The sequence below is a fragment of the Marmota monax genome, unplaced genomic scaffold (genome assembly GCF_021218885.2).
Source record: "Marmota monax isolate L192 unplaced genomic scaffold, Marmota_monax_Labrador192_F-V1.1 WCK01_AAM20220418_F8-fsc00044, whole genome shotgun sequence".
NCBI lineage: Eukaryota > Metazoa > Chordata > Mammalia > Rodentia > Sciuridae > Marmota > Marmota monax.
Genome location: NW_026695198.1, coordinates 14,869,916 through 14,886,533, shown reverse-complemented (window position 1 = coordinate 14,886,533; position 16,618 = coordinate 14,869,916). Strand labels below are relative to the sequence as shown.

At 36.6% G+C, this 16,618-nt stretch overlaps 1 protein-coding gene across 3 annotated transcripts in view; it reads right to left on the bottom strand.

Annotated features, from left to right (window-relative positions):
• Positions 1-199: 199 nt before the first annotated feature.
• Positions 200-16,618, bottom strand: part of Arfgef1 (ADP ribosylation factor guanine nucleotide exchange factor 1) — a 108,166-nt gene continuing 91,747 nt past the window's right edge. For 2 of the 3 annotated variants that reach the window (XM_046428527.2, XM_046428528.2), the window contains exons 30-39: positions 14,984-15,113; positions 13,944-14,079; positions 13,722-13,860; positions 11,638-11,710; positions 10,369-10,501; positions 6,945-7,084; positions 5,755-5,923; positions 4,487-4,625; positions 3,182-3,299; positions 200-1,660 (exon numbers count right to left, since the gene is read on the bottom strand). In XM_046428527.2, the coding sequence (XP_046284483.1) occupies positions 1,496-1,660; positions 3,182-3,299; positions 4,487-4,625; positions 5,755-5,923; positions 6,945-7,084; positions 10,369-10,501; positions 11,638-11,710; positions 13,722-13,860; positions 13,944-14,079; positions 14,984-15,113 (1,342 nt within the window). In that variant the 3' untranslated portion in view covers positions 200-1,495. The other variant, XM_046428529.2, reaches the window with a different exon arrangement.

Sequence of the window (16,618 nt, the reverse complement as noted above, 5' to 3'; positions counted from 1 at the left end):
ACATTGTGAACTGCTCCAAAGGGAACTTGAGCTTTTTCTCTCAGCTTTCAAAAAAGGTAGTGCCTTATTTGGGTTATTAGTGAATTTACACAAAAAATTATGAATATACTATGGCTTACAGAGCAGTGTGTGTGGGAGAATCTAATAGTCTACTCATACTTTGGCTTTTAAGGAAAAAAATAAAACATGGGGCTGTGGGTTATGCAGGTTTTCATTGCACTAATGAAATAATTCAAAAACTTTATTGACCTATAACCTGATTAGAATATGCCAGATGAGAATATTGTACAGAAAGTTGTACAGAATTTTTTACATAGAAAACTTTACATCTGTACCATATACATTTTATCCATCTGAAAAAATTTTCTACATCCACTTTTAATACGGAATGCTTGACAATCTTGTCTTTAACCATCAGAGCACAATTCACAGTATGAATACAATTCCAGTAAATATAACCTCCCAAACCATGCCAGATTTGTTATTTTAATATATTCAACATTAAATTCTGTACATAGAATAAAATCTACATCAAGCCCCGCCACCCAAAAGAAAAGAAAGTGACAGCAACCTAGATTCATTTGCAGTGATTCAAGTTTCTGTCCATGAAGGATCATTCTATTTAATGGCTCATCTTTAAAAGCCCTAAGAGAAGTATATTACAGGTAGTTATTGTCAGTAGGGATATTTTCTACCTTTGCTTTTTCCCCTGTCGTTGATCTTGACAAATGTCAGTCACAACAGCTTCTGGGCATGTCAAACTCAAAATTTCTACCCCCCAAAAAGGGCAAAACTAAAATTCCACACAAAATAAAGACAAAAAGTTCAACCCAAATGTTTAGTGCATTTGACAAAATATTATGGGTGTTTAGCAACTGGATAAGAAAATAAAGAAATAAAACATTGCAGGAAGAACTATATAATGTTTAAGATTTTTATATTACAGACCTGCATCTCTGTACATTTTTCACAGAAGAATGATTACCAGAATCTCAGATAGCCTGAGTGTGCAAAAATCTTCAGAATAAGAATACCATAGTTGCTAAATATCTTTTACCGTCAACAATAATTCTTTTTCCCCCAACCCCCAATTATAAACATTTTATCCTTCAAAATACAGCTCTCCTGAGTTGTACTTCTTGCAGAAGTTCAATCTTTACATCTATAGTTCTTTGGGTAAGTTTTTCTTCCACACCTGCCAAAAATATGTGGGGCTCTCCCTGCCTCAAAGGACAGGGAAGGACCCATGAGCATAAGCTGACAGAGTTTAAACAGGCTTTCTGCTTATCATGAGCCCAACATGACAAAGAATCCACCAGATCACTAAAAGGGACTGGACTGTTCCAAGTTTTGATTTATAGCTCTAAGCACATTTACCAGTAACCCTCAAACACTGCAATTCTGTGAAACCATTTTTCAGGTAGGAATCCTCAGCTCCAGGGTCCTTTTAAAGAGCAGAGGGATGTAAACACCAACAGAAAAAAATAAGTTCCCATCATTGCTTGTGTAGTCCAAGTTCCTGCTCAGGTGGTTGTGATATCTGAAAAACAACTCCGATTCGCAGAAAAAATCTTCTAAGAACAGCACGAAGTTCAGGAATCAAGTCAAATTGCATAATTTCACATAAGAGAGGATAGTAGAATGATGCGTGAGCTTTAAACTGGGGGGAAAATTAATTTCTCTGTTAGTAGTGCTTACATTACAAATTAGAGAGCCTAAACTGCCTTTGGAGTCAGCTCTTGGGGGTGTGAACTGATTACGGAATATGGAGGAAGGGCTGAGTCTGCCTCAAGCAGTGACTACTTGGATTATGGATTATGGAACTGAAAGACTGAGAAGAATTCAACAGACTCAAAACAAACTCATTTAATTGTCTATCATCATTTTGAAAAACATTTTCTACTACATATCTTTGATAAATTTTTAGTAATTGAGCACCGTCTGTCCTGAGTAATTGCAAAAGTAAGAAACAGTTCTAGTTCCTATTCTATTTCTTTGTATCAGATATGGGTGATTGAAATTATATCTTTTGTTAAACAAAAAAGGGAATTATTAAAACAATGTTTACATTTCAGGGAAAATTCTACCTAATATTACAATATAAAATATATAAACATTTTCCAGGCAAAGCACATTGAAATTTTTACAGTTCAACTTATATATCTGTACTGAAATCTGCTACAGTTCCCTCATCTCTGAACACTGGTCTGGTTTGTTTTTCTCTCTTCCTGCTCCTCTGTACCCACCACACAGATGGACGCAGGATGACATGTTGTGAGCAAAATACGCAGATAGTGAATTGAGACACTCTGGGGATGGGGGAGAGTTTGGAGTCCTCCAAGCTTTACCTGGCTCACAAATCTGATAGAACACTTCTGGACACAGGGATTAAAACCTGATTGCTGAGTGGGATCCCCCTACCTCCACACAGGGTCCTAGGGTTTGAAGTGTCAAGGCAGTGTTCAACTTATTCAGGGGGTCACAGCAAACCTTGTTTCCTTATATTTAAGCTATAAGTTACTATATTCTTTTGAGTAAAATGTGTACTTTTTAAAATATAGTTTTTAGTTGTAATTGGACACAATACCTTTATTATTTTTATGTGGTGCTAAGGATTGAACCCAGGGTCTCGCACGTGCTAGGCGAGCGTTCTACCACTGAGCCACAACCCCAGCCCCATAAAATGTATATTTCTGAAAACCTTTAAATATGCATTTATTTTTATAGTTACATAAATGTTTTACGTTTCTATTGGTATAAAATTTTTACATTTCACAGCCAGCTCACTAGAGCTCTGTGGTTACGTGGAACCACTAAATACCTGGAGCACAGGCCCAGGGAGCTGATGTAGCCTCAGGTAGAGGGTGCAGTGTAAGGCCATGATGCTGTTGGACAGCTGTTTTAAAAATTGGGGATGTCAATGACTCCAGTGGTCAGGATGGGAATTTCAATGTTGGAGGAGCCCAGGAGTTCATCAAGGTGTCCTAAGGAATTCTGCTTCTTCCCCCAGTGAAACAACTGATGACTATAGAACAAACCTGAGCAAGGAGAAAGCAAACTGAGGAGGAATGAGGCAGATACAGACGGGCCCAGTGTGCAACAAGGAGTAAGCAGCACGGTTGCTGAGAGTGAGCAACACGGGGCTAGAAACACGATGAGGGACAGGAGGCCTCAGACTTACCCTATTATCACTGATCTTTAGAACTTTAGTTAGAAACAACAGCAGTAAGTTGGTCCAGGCTTCCCGATGGCTTTCTGATGTGAGAGTGAGGAAATAACTCAGTGCTTCACTGCAGACGCTGCAAAAGAAAGGTTTCTTTTTATATAACGTGCATACCTGCTGCTTTGTGTGTTCACTGAGAAAGAATGATTAAGAAAATTAGGGAAGTGAACATTAGCTACTAAGGAACTTGTTAGATCCCACGTGTTTACATTTTTAACTAGTGTCAACATTAACATTTATATTCCATAAATTTAAAAAATCCCAGCAACTTAGGAGGCAGAGGCCAGTCTGGGCATGTTAGCAAGACTGTCTCAAAATAAAATTTAAAAAGGGGCTGAGGTTATAGCTCAGTGGTATAGTGTTCTGGGATCAATCCCCAGTACCACAAAAACAAGCAACAAAACTAATTAGACACTTTTTAAGTCTTAATGACTTAAAGCCAAGGTTTCAGAGTACATGTAGAAGCTTGATGTCAACAGACCTGGGCTGAAACCTGGGGTGCCTCTTTCCTTCATTGCTTATTAGGCTCCAGACCATTCTGGATCTGAATAGTCTTGCCACAATAAAATGGGAGAATACAGACTAGGTGATTTCTTAAAATTCTAAAAAGTATTTAACTGGTCTCTTAAGAAAACCTACTTAAGTAGACAGAAAACTATGAGGCAGATGACAGTATTCTTTCTAAATGGCATGTTTCATTCTTAGCATGAATTCAAATTTTAGTTGTCACAAAGTCAAACCAATAAAAAACCAAATATTTTTTCAAACTAAATGCAGGAAGGCTGGTAGGCAGGCAGGCTCTCATTTTCACAAATGAATGTTGTATAAAAACGGATTTTCTAATAATATTACAAAGACCTAAAAACTGTTATCAGAAAGTCTCTAAATTTTAGAGATAAAGCTTTCTCCTTCATACTGTGTTAGACATAATCTGCTCATATGCCACCAATTGTATAAGCACATTCATCTAAGCCAGAAATGATGGCACATGCCTATAGTCCCAGACTCTCAGGAGGCTGAGGCAGGAGGATCGCTTGAGCCCAGGATTTTGAGGCAAGTCTGAGCAACACAGCGAAACCCTATCTCAAAAAAAATAAGCACATTCACCTGTAAGACTGTATTTAACTTTTGTAGTTGATCTGTAAAATAGGGGCTTCCAGGCCCCAAAGGTTCAGCTACCTTCTTGATCTTGTCATTGTCCCTTTCCTGCTCTGCGCCACGCAGCCACGTGGATCAAAGGCAGTAATCAGTCGAGAGTCTTACTTTAAAAGCCTCTGCTGGACCTCTTCCCAGGCACTGACCCGGCTCTCATCCATGTACATCCGGAAGAGAATGCGCAGCCCACAGGCCAGGCTGCTTGTCTCCTGCTTAAGAAGGTTGGGCTTGGACTTGCCTTTGAAGCCTGCAGAAAGGGAATGTTTCCAGGATTAGACTGGAAAGGTATTTTACTTAAAAGCAAACAGCCCGTTGGGAGGCAAATTCTCTGTGCATTCAACTGTTGGCATCAGATGTCTATAAAGAAGGACTGCCCTGAACCACAGCCCTGGTGCCCTTACAGAGCTGATATAAGATTTAGAACAACTTGTGGCCCTGGAAAGTGGAACCCTTCAAATGAACTACATCTGAAACCCTGCAGTCAAAGCTGCAGAAGTACAATGAGGTCTGCCAGTGGAAGGGCTCCCACATGAACACTGGGTGGGGTGGAGGAGGAAGAGGAATACTGTTTGAATACCAGAGGTGCAAAGGGTACAGTATGTGTGGAAACAAGAGGCCTAGTCACTTTTGCAGGAACAGTCCCAATAAAATGGTGGCAATAAGGCGAAGGAAGGAGAAATTAAAAATAAGTACAATCTGTTCCTTCTGGAAGTTAGGTTATAAAAAGAAAAGGATGCAAAAGGCATTTTAAATTAAATAAGCAAATGTAAAGCACCAAGCACTCTATTTGATGCAAAATTTGATGTTAAGTAAACATCAGCTCCCTTATTTTTCCGTATTTTGCTGTTTCTGTGTTGTTCTAATAGGTACCAAATAACTATTTCTTACATAAAAAATTAACAATGTCAATGTACTTGATAAATTAACAAATTTAAATAAAAAGTAAGCTTTATCTAAAACAAATACACCTCCGGATCCTAGTACATTCACGTCTGTCCTGAGGTATGGCCAACTCCCAAATAAAAAGAAGTCAAGTATATATGCCAGATTTCATGGGCAGGGTCTTCACACATCATTTTTCTTTATAAAAGGACAGCTTTTTATTTTGCTGATGAGTATCAATAGGAAGGCCCACATTGGATTAACAAGATGAAAGAACAATCAGTCAAATTAGTCAGTTAAGAAGGGAAGAGGCTAAACACAGGGGAAATGAATCCACTCAGGTCGTTATTTGGGTTATTGTTGACTAGAAAGAACCAATTACATGACTATTATTAACAGACCTGAAGTGAATAATCTGTGAGTCCGGATAGTGCACACACCTCCAGCATATCCTTTCACAGTGAACAGGACCATGTGGGACCTGAGCAACTTACCTGCTTTCCACAGAGCAGTTCTCTGTTCATTGTTGGAATTGAATGCTTTTGCAAATCTATGTGACTCTAATAAGCAGTCTAGTAGTTTAAAAAGTTGCTGTGATGTTAAAAAACGGTACATTCCTTGGTCTTGTGTATCAACTCGAACATCGAAGTCCACTGCATCTCTCTTTGAAAAACAAACCACCACAGCACCATCATCACAATTTTAGTAAATTTAACACTGAATATCCTCCCTCAAAAACCTGTTTTCATGCAAGACATGAAAACTCAATCTGTTCTATCTTAGAAGAAAAAAGGGAACTGTCCACCTTCTGTTATGCATCCTGATCACCAAGCACCCCTCCAGGCCCTATGGTCACTGGTCACTATGCCTATTTCCAGTCCTTAGGGTTCCCCCTTCTCTTCTCAACCACAAACTTCAACAAACTCCTACTACAATATACCAACCTTTTGGTATCTGGATCCCACACGTTTTGCCCTCTCTGTTTACCATGAATGGACTCTGGATGGTGCCTTCTCTACACGAGGTACCATCCCCAGTCACTCAGAAATACTGCTTTAGCAAACCCCCACTCCACACCTGCCACCACTCAGGTTTTCTCCCCACTAGAAAACTCTCATTATATATAACACATATTGCCATACTGCCCAACAATGCAACCCTCTCTCGACCTCTCACGCTTCCTCCTCCAGCTACCACCCCGTTTCTCTCTGTACCCTCTTCACAGCAAAACTCCTGGACACAGTTAACAATGTTTGCTGTCTCCAATGCTCTCCTTTTGTACATATTTCAATTACTCTTTTGTCTTCAGTGTAAAACACTGACACACTGTCAAGGTCACCACACCCTCCAAATTTATAGAGAGCAATTCTCAGGTGTAATATTATTTGACTTGTCCAGAGCATCAGATCACATCCTTCTGAAAACTTCTTTATTCGACTTCAAGTATGACACTGACAGTTAACTTTCCCCAATTCCCTGATTCTCATTCTTAGTCCCTGACCCTCCTGCCTGCTGCAGCCATTCAATGCCTTGTGATATCAACCACTCTTGAGGTTTACAGTGACGTCTCTGTGACGAAGGTCCTCCAAATTAAATTCCTAGTCTGGCCTCTGCTTTGAAGCCCAGGCCAGTATCACTAACCTCCTTACTCCTACACATAACGTGGCTCTGTTAGGGTCCTTACCTGGGCTGCAGCTAAGTTTTCCGCATCTTCCTTCTTACTTGTGGCTGGGAAGAACACAATGTTGTCGATGGTCTGGATAAGTTCCAGCTGCACAACACATTTAATCAACAGGGCAGCAAACAATTTTTGTTCTGGAAATTCTGTGAGGAAACCCCCCCCAATGCACATGCAAACAAAACATTATTTTGAATCCTTCATAATTTCTATGACATTACAATGCTAAGGAAACATTTAATATATATGCAGGTAACCTGCACATATCACACTGAAAAGGACATACTGCTTTACACAGGCATTAATGTTTAATCAATATCTAGATACATCTCAGAAAAGTAAAAGTTTAAATAAGCAAAAATACCCTACATGATTTAGGATAGTGAATATGGGTCAAGCTGGTTCTACCACCAATTTTGAAATAACATTCAGGATATTCTTGAAATAAATGTAACAAATGAATAAAAACATAAAAATGTAAATAGCATTTACTACAAACCCAAGTCTCACCTTTGAAAATAAGTAATATACAAACCTGGACCATAAAAAAACAATAGGAACCAGATCTACATGAGATAGGAAGTAGGACAGCCAAGGATTTTGATCAAACTATGCGTAAGTTTAGCCATAGAATATTTCATTTGAGTTTAGATTAGTAGTTGTGGCTAAACCTGTCTTATTTTCAAATGGATCCAGCAGTAAACAAGTTATAAAAAGTTATGCCAAGTACATTACTACAAAAATAACCAAATAAAGAAAGCTTGGGAGGCTGAAGCAGGAGGATTGTGAATTCAAAGCCAGCTTCAGCAAAAGCAAGGCAGTAAGTAACTCGGCAAGACCTTGTCTCTAAATGACTTCTTTTCTTTTTCCTTAGCTGTAACACAAGTTACATTCCTCTATGCTGAACAAATTTGCTCTACAGGGCAGTTCTGACAACCCCCCAACCTTGAGGACAATTTCATTAGAAGAATGTTCCATTTCACTGACCATGCAGATACAGAAACATGAGGTTAAGGCAAGAAAATTTGGCTGCCACGTTGCTGTGTATGGCAACACTGCCTAGTGGCCCTAGTGAGGGCAGAAAGACCCAGACAACAAGACCACACCTCTATCCTAAAGTCTCAGGGGCAGCTACCTAAGAGGGACAGCAGGTCAATCAGTTTCAAAGTAATGGTTCCAGCTCTGGATAACTTAAAAATCCCTCAGTTTCTTTCTACCATAAAAGGTATTACTACACATTCTCTTTTTCTAAAAGTAATTTAAATTTATTCTTAAAATAAATTTAAATTTAGGGGCTGGGGTTGTGGCTCAGTGGTAGCACACTTGCCTACCATATGTGAGGCACTGGGTTCGATTCTCAGCACCACATACAAATAAATAAAACAAAGGTCCATCAATAATTAAAAGATATTTTTTAAAAAGTTAAAAGAAATAAATTTAAATTTAAAATAAATTAAATCGATTCTTATTGAGGTCATTAAAAAAAGGTCCCTTTCCAGATATTTTTCAGGAAGAATGTTCAATTTAACATTTGATTCTTACTGCTAGATCTCAAGTTAAAAAAAAAAAATTATAACAAAGGAACCCACAGGTCTACAAGGTAGCTCTTCCTAAAGTATAGTCTTCATCTTCCTCTACTACAGTCACAACTGACAAGGTGCACTCCTTCCTTCATGTGTGTCATAAAAGCACCTCAGTCCCTGGGACAAACTCCTAGTATTACTTGACTCCAGAGAGGACTTAGCAGCAGGCAGATGTCTAAGGAGATGTGTCATCTTTAGTTCCAACATGTGCTGCTGGTGGATGTTAAGAGGTTTCAGCAGCACCCAAGCACCTAGGTGCTCCTAGGAACTGAGAGTTTGACAGATAAGGCTGCGCTGTGACTGAACAGGGAAGCTGCCTTGCCACACTTTGTGGCAACTTTTGAAAACTGACAGAGATCCTAACTATAGTCCACCAGCAGGGACCAGAAGCAGGTCTGCGGACAATATCTATTTGGACGAATTCTATTCATAATAAGGCTTGACAGTGCCAAGGTTATATCATGTGACTATTTCACTGGGTCACCACAGGAGAGAAAACAAACCAAAGTAGATTTTAACTACATGGGACTGCAGGTACAGAATCAAGACTAGATAGAGCAATGCTGTTTTCTGAAGGTATGTAGAAAAAACTGAGGCAGTTGCCTTTCAGACAGTTGAAGTACTATGCTGCCATTCTCATCAGACAGAGAAACACCCCCTGTAAAAAAGATGCCATGGGCTATAGGAAACAGTTTGATGGTTATTCACAAAGTCAAACAGAGAATGACCCAGTAATTCTACTCTTCATCTGCAGAAGAACTGAAAACAGGTACTTAAGCATTATTTGTACATGAATGTTCACAGCAGGACTATTCACAATAGGAAGGTGGAACAAACTCAACATCCAACAGTGGATGAATGCACAGCCAAATATGGTACCTACATATATAATGGATTATTATTCAGTAATAAAAAGCAATATGTTAGTGATCCATCGTACAATAAAATGAATCTTAAAAACATAATGCTAAGTGAAAAAAGCCAGATACAAAAGGTCAAACATTGTAGAATTCCATTTATATGAAACATACAGCCAATCCATAAATGAAAGCAGAAAGGTAGTTGCCAGGGGGTAGGGAAGAGGAGAGTAGAGAATGGTTGCACAATGGTCACGGAGTTTCTTTTTTGAGGTGAAAAAGTGTTTGAGAACTAGACAGAGGTCACTGTTGCACAACATACTAAATGTACTAAATGTCAATAAATTGTTTAAAATAGTTGCTGTTTTGTGAATTTAACGTCAATTTTAAAAAAGTACTTAAAGCTGTCCTGTTCTTTTCTAAGGAGATGGCAGTCTTCCCTAGGGGTTATTTTCCTGCAGCAAATGAAACTGAACCAATTTAGTAAAAGTGAAGGAGATTCCCCTTTTTTGGGAAAAGGTGAGAGGACTAAAGGTGGCCCTTGGCTTCCTATGTAGATCTGTAGAATGGGCAACAGTGTGGCAAGACTTGATCCTTAGAGGTGGGTGTTCTTGCCTAGAGAGCAGGGGTCCTTTATTAAGTGCCCTGACAGATGGGTAGAAGGCGGCAATGTTGGACCCTATCTGTACAGATAGAAAATGGAGCTGACATATGGAGAGGATGCAGAAGGAAAACCCATGTTCTCAATATAAACATTAGCCAAATGCATTGCTAAAATGCAGAAAAAGCTAATATTGCAAAAGTGTTAGTCTGGTTCTTGGATAAGACAATTTATCTGTCAGTGATGTATGTCCAAGTCGGGGTTGGTACAGTAAAGAAGTGGCTACATAATCAATTATAGCATATGCTTATTAATATAAAAGTAAATTTAAAAGTTATCCCTTAGCTACATAAAGACACAACTTATTTTTACTAAGAGAAATAACTCACTTGCTGTAGATTTAATTTTGCTGACTTCTTCATTCACAGTAGTGACAGAAACCAATGATGCTTGCTGTCTATTATCTGCAGATCTTGGCTGAACAGAATCATGTATATCTACAGATTTCTGTGATATTGTATCCTAATAAATAAAAAAAAAAAATCAATGTTAAGCACACTGAAAGGATGAAAATATTTTCTATTACACCATTCTAAAAAATTATACTGTGTGTATATATTATTTTACAGTGATGGAGAATTATTTTTACCTCTAATTTTAAAAAGTACTCCAAAGTGCACAGCAAGAAAATTCACCTAAGAATTAAAGTTAAAAAAAAAAAAAAAAAGAAGTATCACTGTTTATTGGCAAAATTTTAGTAGTATAGAGAAGAATACAAGGAAGAAAGGGTAAAAGAAGAAGTGAGTATCAGAAATGGTGGTAGCAGCAGCAATTAGCAGCTCAGGAGACTGGAAGGTGAGAAAGTGCTATAGCATTTGGAGAAGTCTGTGAGCTAGATTTGGAAGCACCCTGTGTCACCACTTTGGATCCTGGACCAGGCACAGACACAGTGTGGCTTTACCCACATTACCGGATTTAATCCTCACCAGGAGCCTTACTGTGCCCAGAGGGTGAGTGACTTGCTGAAGGGCGCAGAACTAGACCCATGAGGAGTCAAGATTTTGTATGGACAGAAACAAAGCCTACACTACAAATTCTATATAGTAGCAGGAACAAATAAAACATGAGTGCAATTTCATTTTGGGCTTGAAATAGATGTCCTAAGAAGTGGTGGGATCTGTGATGAATAAGTAGCTTCCCCAGATCAGCCATGGAGCAATGTGGGCCCTGTATACCAGTTGTCATAGTTCCCAAGAAAAATTCATCAGAATGTTATTTTTCTGTAAAATCTAAGTTTCAATTGTTGACAATTTCTTAGAAAATTTAAAAGCTGTGGGGAACAAGTCAATGGGTATTACTTTGCTATATTATGGTCTCCTGGGCTTAACATTCAAGGGCATTAGTAGAAATTTGAATAAGGCCTTTTGTTTCAGTGATTAATAATTACACTGTGGTTGTGTAAGACATCTTTTTTTCCCCCCTCAAGAAAAAAAAAAAAAACTAAAATGGTTTCAGCATTTTTTAGAAGGCATCATATTTGCAAATTAAACACACTGAACAGGTGTGTTGTCACAGTGGTAGGAACAAGACTAGCACACTTACATGCAGAATTTTACCCCTGATAAAAGTACTTTTACCCCTGATAAATAACTACTTACCAACTGCTTGTCACTCACAGGTGATGGAGGTGGGGGAGCAGTTTCTCCAGAAGTAGGACGCCAGGTCAGAAGCCTTTGAAAAAACAAAATCACAACAATCACTGGGAGGGTATGCCACATTACACGTTCATCGTATTTTGAAAAAAACATGAATGTGTCACAAGACTATGCTGAAAAGCATCTAGTAAAAAGTTTATAATATGTATTTCTAAAAGTAGTTAAGTAGTATCTAATTAGTAGCATCTAATATATTAGAAGGATAATCTGGTTATCAGTTTTACTATAAAATACACTTTGTGAAAAGTTTCAAGAACTATTCTGAGTATTACTTTCTTTAAATATTTTCCAAGGCAAGATTTAAAACCTTTTAAGACTTTTCAAAAAACTTTATAGAATTAAAAAAATCATAGAACTCGTCAGAGTCTATTAAAAAGTGTAAAAACACATAAATTAACATTTGGCCCAAATGAGAAACTAAGTTGCCAATCTCCTATTAGGTGTATAAAATGGAAACATGATTAAGAGTCAAGTTCTTGTTTCTGAGGAGGAGCCTGTGAGGAATGGGGTAGAAAAGTCAGCCAACAGATCACTGCAATTCAATATGAAATGCAGTACAGATATTTTTCTATTAAGATGTTATTAGATGATACTTAATGTCATATATACACACACAAACACACACACACACACACATACCGATATATGTGTATATATAGTCCTGAAAATGTAACTTATTACAACAGATCTAATTCTTACACAAAATAATGTAGGGGCTGGAGATGTAGTTCAGTGATAAAGCTCTTGCCTCACATGCACAGGCCCTGAGTTTGATTCCCACTATTTCAAATATATAAAAGTAAAATTGCAAACAAAAAAGAATATACAGCCCAGTTAGTTTTTGTAAAGATGTCATAGTGACAACTGCAAAGCAAGAATTCATATTACTTTTGACATAGGGTCACAGGTCATAAACTCTGACAGACATGCATTATTTGTCAGTTATTCACATTGTTCTAACAAAAATTGTACCACAAAAATAAGAAAAATTACCCCAAATCTAGAAATAGGTGGGGAAAAAAAAAATCACTGTGTGCCCTTTCAGAGTCACCCTACCTAGAGACTGCTTTTTTAGGAGTATATTTCTTCTGTTTGAAGTACTACTAATTATGATATTTACAAGGAAATTATAACACTGCAAACATATAGAATGCATTTCAAGAAGCTTAAAAATCTGGACTAATTACTAATTCTCATATATGGTTTTAAATCAGTAAATAGCCGCGTGTCTACTTAATAAGATGTTTTAAAGAAAAATCTATCTGTAGATTTAAAAATGATAAATATAAGGTAAAACTACATACAGACAAGACATCTCCAAGATTGAGCTGGCCAGTAAGCTCTAATCATCAGTCCTACAAATAATCCAGGTGCTAAATAGCCAAACTCTGTCTGAATTTCTCCCCCACCAATAACAACTATCTCATTATAATTCAATTCCAAACATACCCCTTAAAAACAAATGGTAACTTATTGCAAAACACAATACTCGGAAAGATTTTCTTTAGATATTAAATCTACAGTAACTGAAATATATGTTGAGGAGGGAAGCTTTCTCCCCTTGAATTAAAAATTACCACTTGGTGTGATGTGTACAAATAAAATCTTTTAAAGTCAGTGGAGTCATTCCATTATGACCCAAGATTCTGGTTCATAAAAAATTCAATTCAGCTGGGTGTGGTGGCACACGCCTATAATTCCAGTAACTCTAGCAACTCAGGAGGGAGAATAGGGGGTTCAAAGCCAGCCTCAGCAAATTAGCAAGACCCTGTCTCAAAACAAAAAAGTAAAAAGGGCTAGGGATGTGCCTCTGGATATTTTATCCCTGGTAATCCCTCCCTTAAAAAAAAAATTCTTATATTTGTATGGTTATACAGGAATGCGATTTATTAATAAAACTGAATTCATGTAACACTGAGCATGATTACAAGGATTTTCATTATATAAATCACTAGTTACTATCATACTTAAAACACTGCTATAAGCTCATTCAATACACAAATACAAAGTTGCAATAGTTTTCTTACGCATGTGGGATTGTGGTTTTGAAGATATCCAGTGTGCAGTTACAAGTTTTATCCCAGATTTCTAGTGTAAATTTTTCACCATTCAGAATAACCACATTCTCTAAGCAGTTTGTGCCAGATCGAGCTAACTGTTCATTGTCTAGAAAAGAAAAGTGAACAATTCATGTATATATTACCAGATTCACATGTAAACACTGTGTCACACAGATGTTATAGACCTACCTTGCTGCACACACCAGTATAGCTGAGCAAAAATATCATCCAAAAGTACATCACTGAGCACTTCCAAATACTGGGTAAACACATCACAGATTGCGTAAAGTGCATGATTGCAAGTTGTTGTCATCCACTCAGCTTTCTGGGGGGGGCGGGGGGAAGTCATTACATTAAGGTCATACCATTCATCAACTACAAGAATTAAGAGAAATGTGTTTGCATATTTAAAACATGATACTGTCAGCACTCCTTTCAGGTCACTTAAATTCCTTTACAACACTGTACTCATCTCAATATCTGGTATCTATCTATCTATATCTATCTAATCTATGTATCTATGAAATAACTCTGCTAATTTCTGCACTGTTTGGATTGTTAGAAAACTATCACTGACAGTGTCCTGACATTAACATTTTGATTTCTGAAACAGTTCTATAGCTGGCCTTGCTCTAGAGTATATCAGAACAATGAAATAAAGAAGAAAAAGAATTTATGCTAGTGGCATTAGCACAGATTTAAAAACTGACTGTCCTGAAGTACTTCAAAACACCATAAAAGTTAAGGTTTATACAAAATAAGTAATTTCCTTCTTTCCAAACATAAAGGGTAAATGCAAAAGTCTGTACTTAATAATGCTATATTAGAAAAATAGAAAAATTTAAGCTATCTTTCTATACTGCCTTAAATGCATACTATAACTGGTTTATAATAAAATACATTGAAATAAATACAACAAATTTTACTCAATTCAGAATAGAAAGTCACAATGTAATACTAAAGAAAGTTATTGGTGTTTTATAGTTGTAATATCAAAATGTGGAAAAGAAACAAAGTTTAAAAGAAAGAATGAAAACAAACAAACAAAAAAATCGTTAACTCACATTCCCAAGTAGTGTTCTTATTTATAAAGACATATTAATTATCTCTCATGACTTAAAGAAAAATTTCCTAGAAATTCTTCTCTGTTTAGTGTGTTTAATTTGAAACTGAGTGAAAGTATTAAGAAATTTTAACTTGATTAAAATGAAGATTTTGTGTACTCTTACCTCTGTCTGCTGTTCTGGCAATTTCATATTGTCAAATATTCTGAAAACAATTCTAAATAAATCTTGCCACCAGTGTTTTTCATAAGTGTGGCCATATGTTTTCATTATTTCAAACATTACTGTTAAACCCCTAAAATGACAAAACATGATTAGGAAACCTATAATACAAAAAAAACTCACCCTCTTCCTAAGATAGTTTTCTCTAACACAAAACTATTAAAATCAAAGTTTAAAACTGGTCTTTAACATATGATATTGGATTTTATGAAATTTAAGTTGTAAAACAACAGGATTCCTTAGGATACATCATGCAGGGAAAAAACTTGAAAGGCCCTGGCTGTACATTTCTTTTTTATATTACTTCCACCCCTCCCCATTCCACAGCACTTGAAAATTATCTTTCCTAAAATAAAACATTAAATTGTTTGATTTTTTTTCCATGTTACTCTTTGCTGGCAAAATTTAAGTATTTTTTCAGTTTAGAAATGGTTTTTGTTTTCAAAAATCTGATGGTCAGCCACAAAAAATTTCAAAAGAAATTTTTGTTCCATAAGGAAGGACTGTACACAGTCTAGCTTACTTGCTGCTATGCTTGCTCTCCATGGCCTAGAACACATCTAGTACCTGGGTTCTCAATAAATATCTGTGATACAAATGTTGTAAAATGACATGTATGTTCAGTCCTACAGCAAATTCACAACATTCATATCTGATCCCTAAGACACCTACTGTGTTACACATGCAGTGGTACACACTGTATAAGAAACTTTGGGAAAGATACAATCTTCCACAGGAAAACAGACCCCTGTGATGTTAAGACTTATAGTTCCCTCCTTATACTCTAACAAGACTCCCTCTGTCTCCATCTGCTGAGATTGAAGTCCATTTCCTTCCCTTCAAGGTAAATGAACGTTACCACCTCCCATGACTAAGGTGGGTAAGAAGATGTGGGCCATCCTGATTTTCTTACCCCAGGCTCCAAAGTAAACACAGAAATCAATAGCATCCAAGAACTTTTACTGCTTATGTTTTTAAAAACTTATATTTAAAAAAATATAAAAATATATAAATATTTAAAAAAATAGTAGCTGGTGTAGGAAGAAAGAATATCTAGGATGCTAGGTTAATTACTTTATCCTAAATCTATAGAACTATGAGAGAATCAAATGAAAATGCATATAAAAGTTCTTTATAATTACAGTCTTTGGATTATTTATTTCCTAAGAATTTGTTATAAATAAAGCTATAAAAATAAAAAGTTTCTTAGGCCATAACTCAAATTTAACTTTGGTGAGTGTGGCTCTGATGTAAGGGGAAGGAGAGATACATTCTTTTATTGAATTTCTATAATTTGGTACAATTTTGAGCAATTCTGAACTATTTTTATAATTTCTTTAAAAATCTGATAAAGATACAAGTACAATAATTAATAATTCTTCCTGAAAAGTAGGTGAGATATCTAAAAGGGATTTTGTTTAATAGAAAGTTGTACTCATGATGGGATTAAAGATTTGTTGAGATATTAAGACATGAAAATTGGCCATTTCAATTTAGGAAAAACTGTACTCATATAACACATTTTAAAATCATGTTACTACATTATGCTAATATACCTTTAAAATCTGTCTAATAATT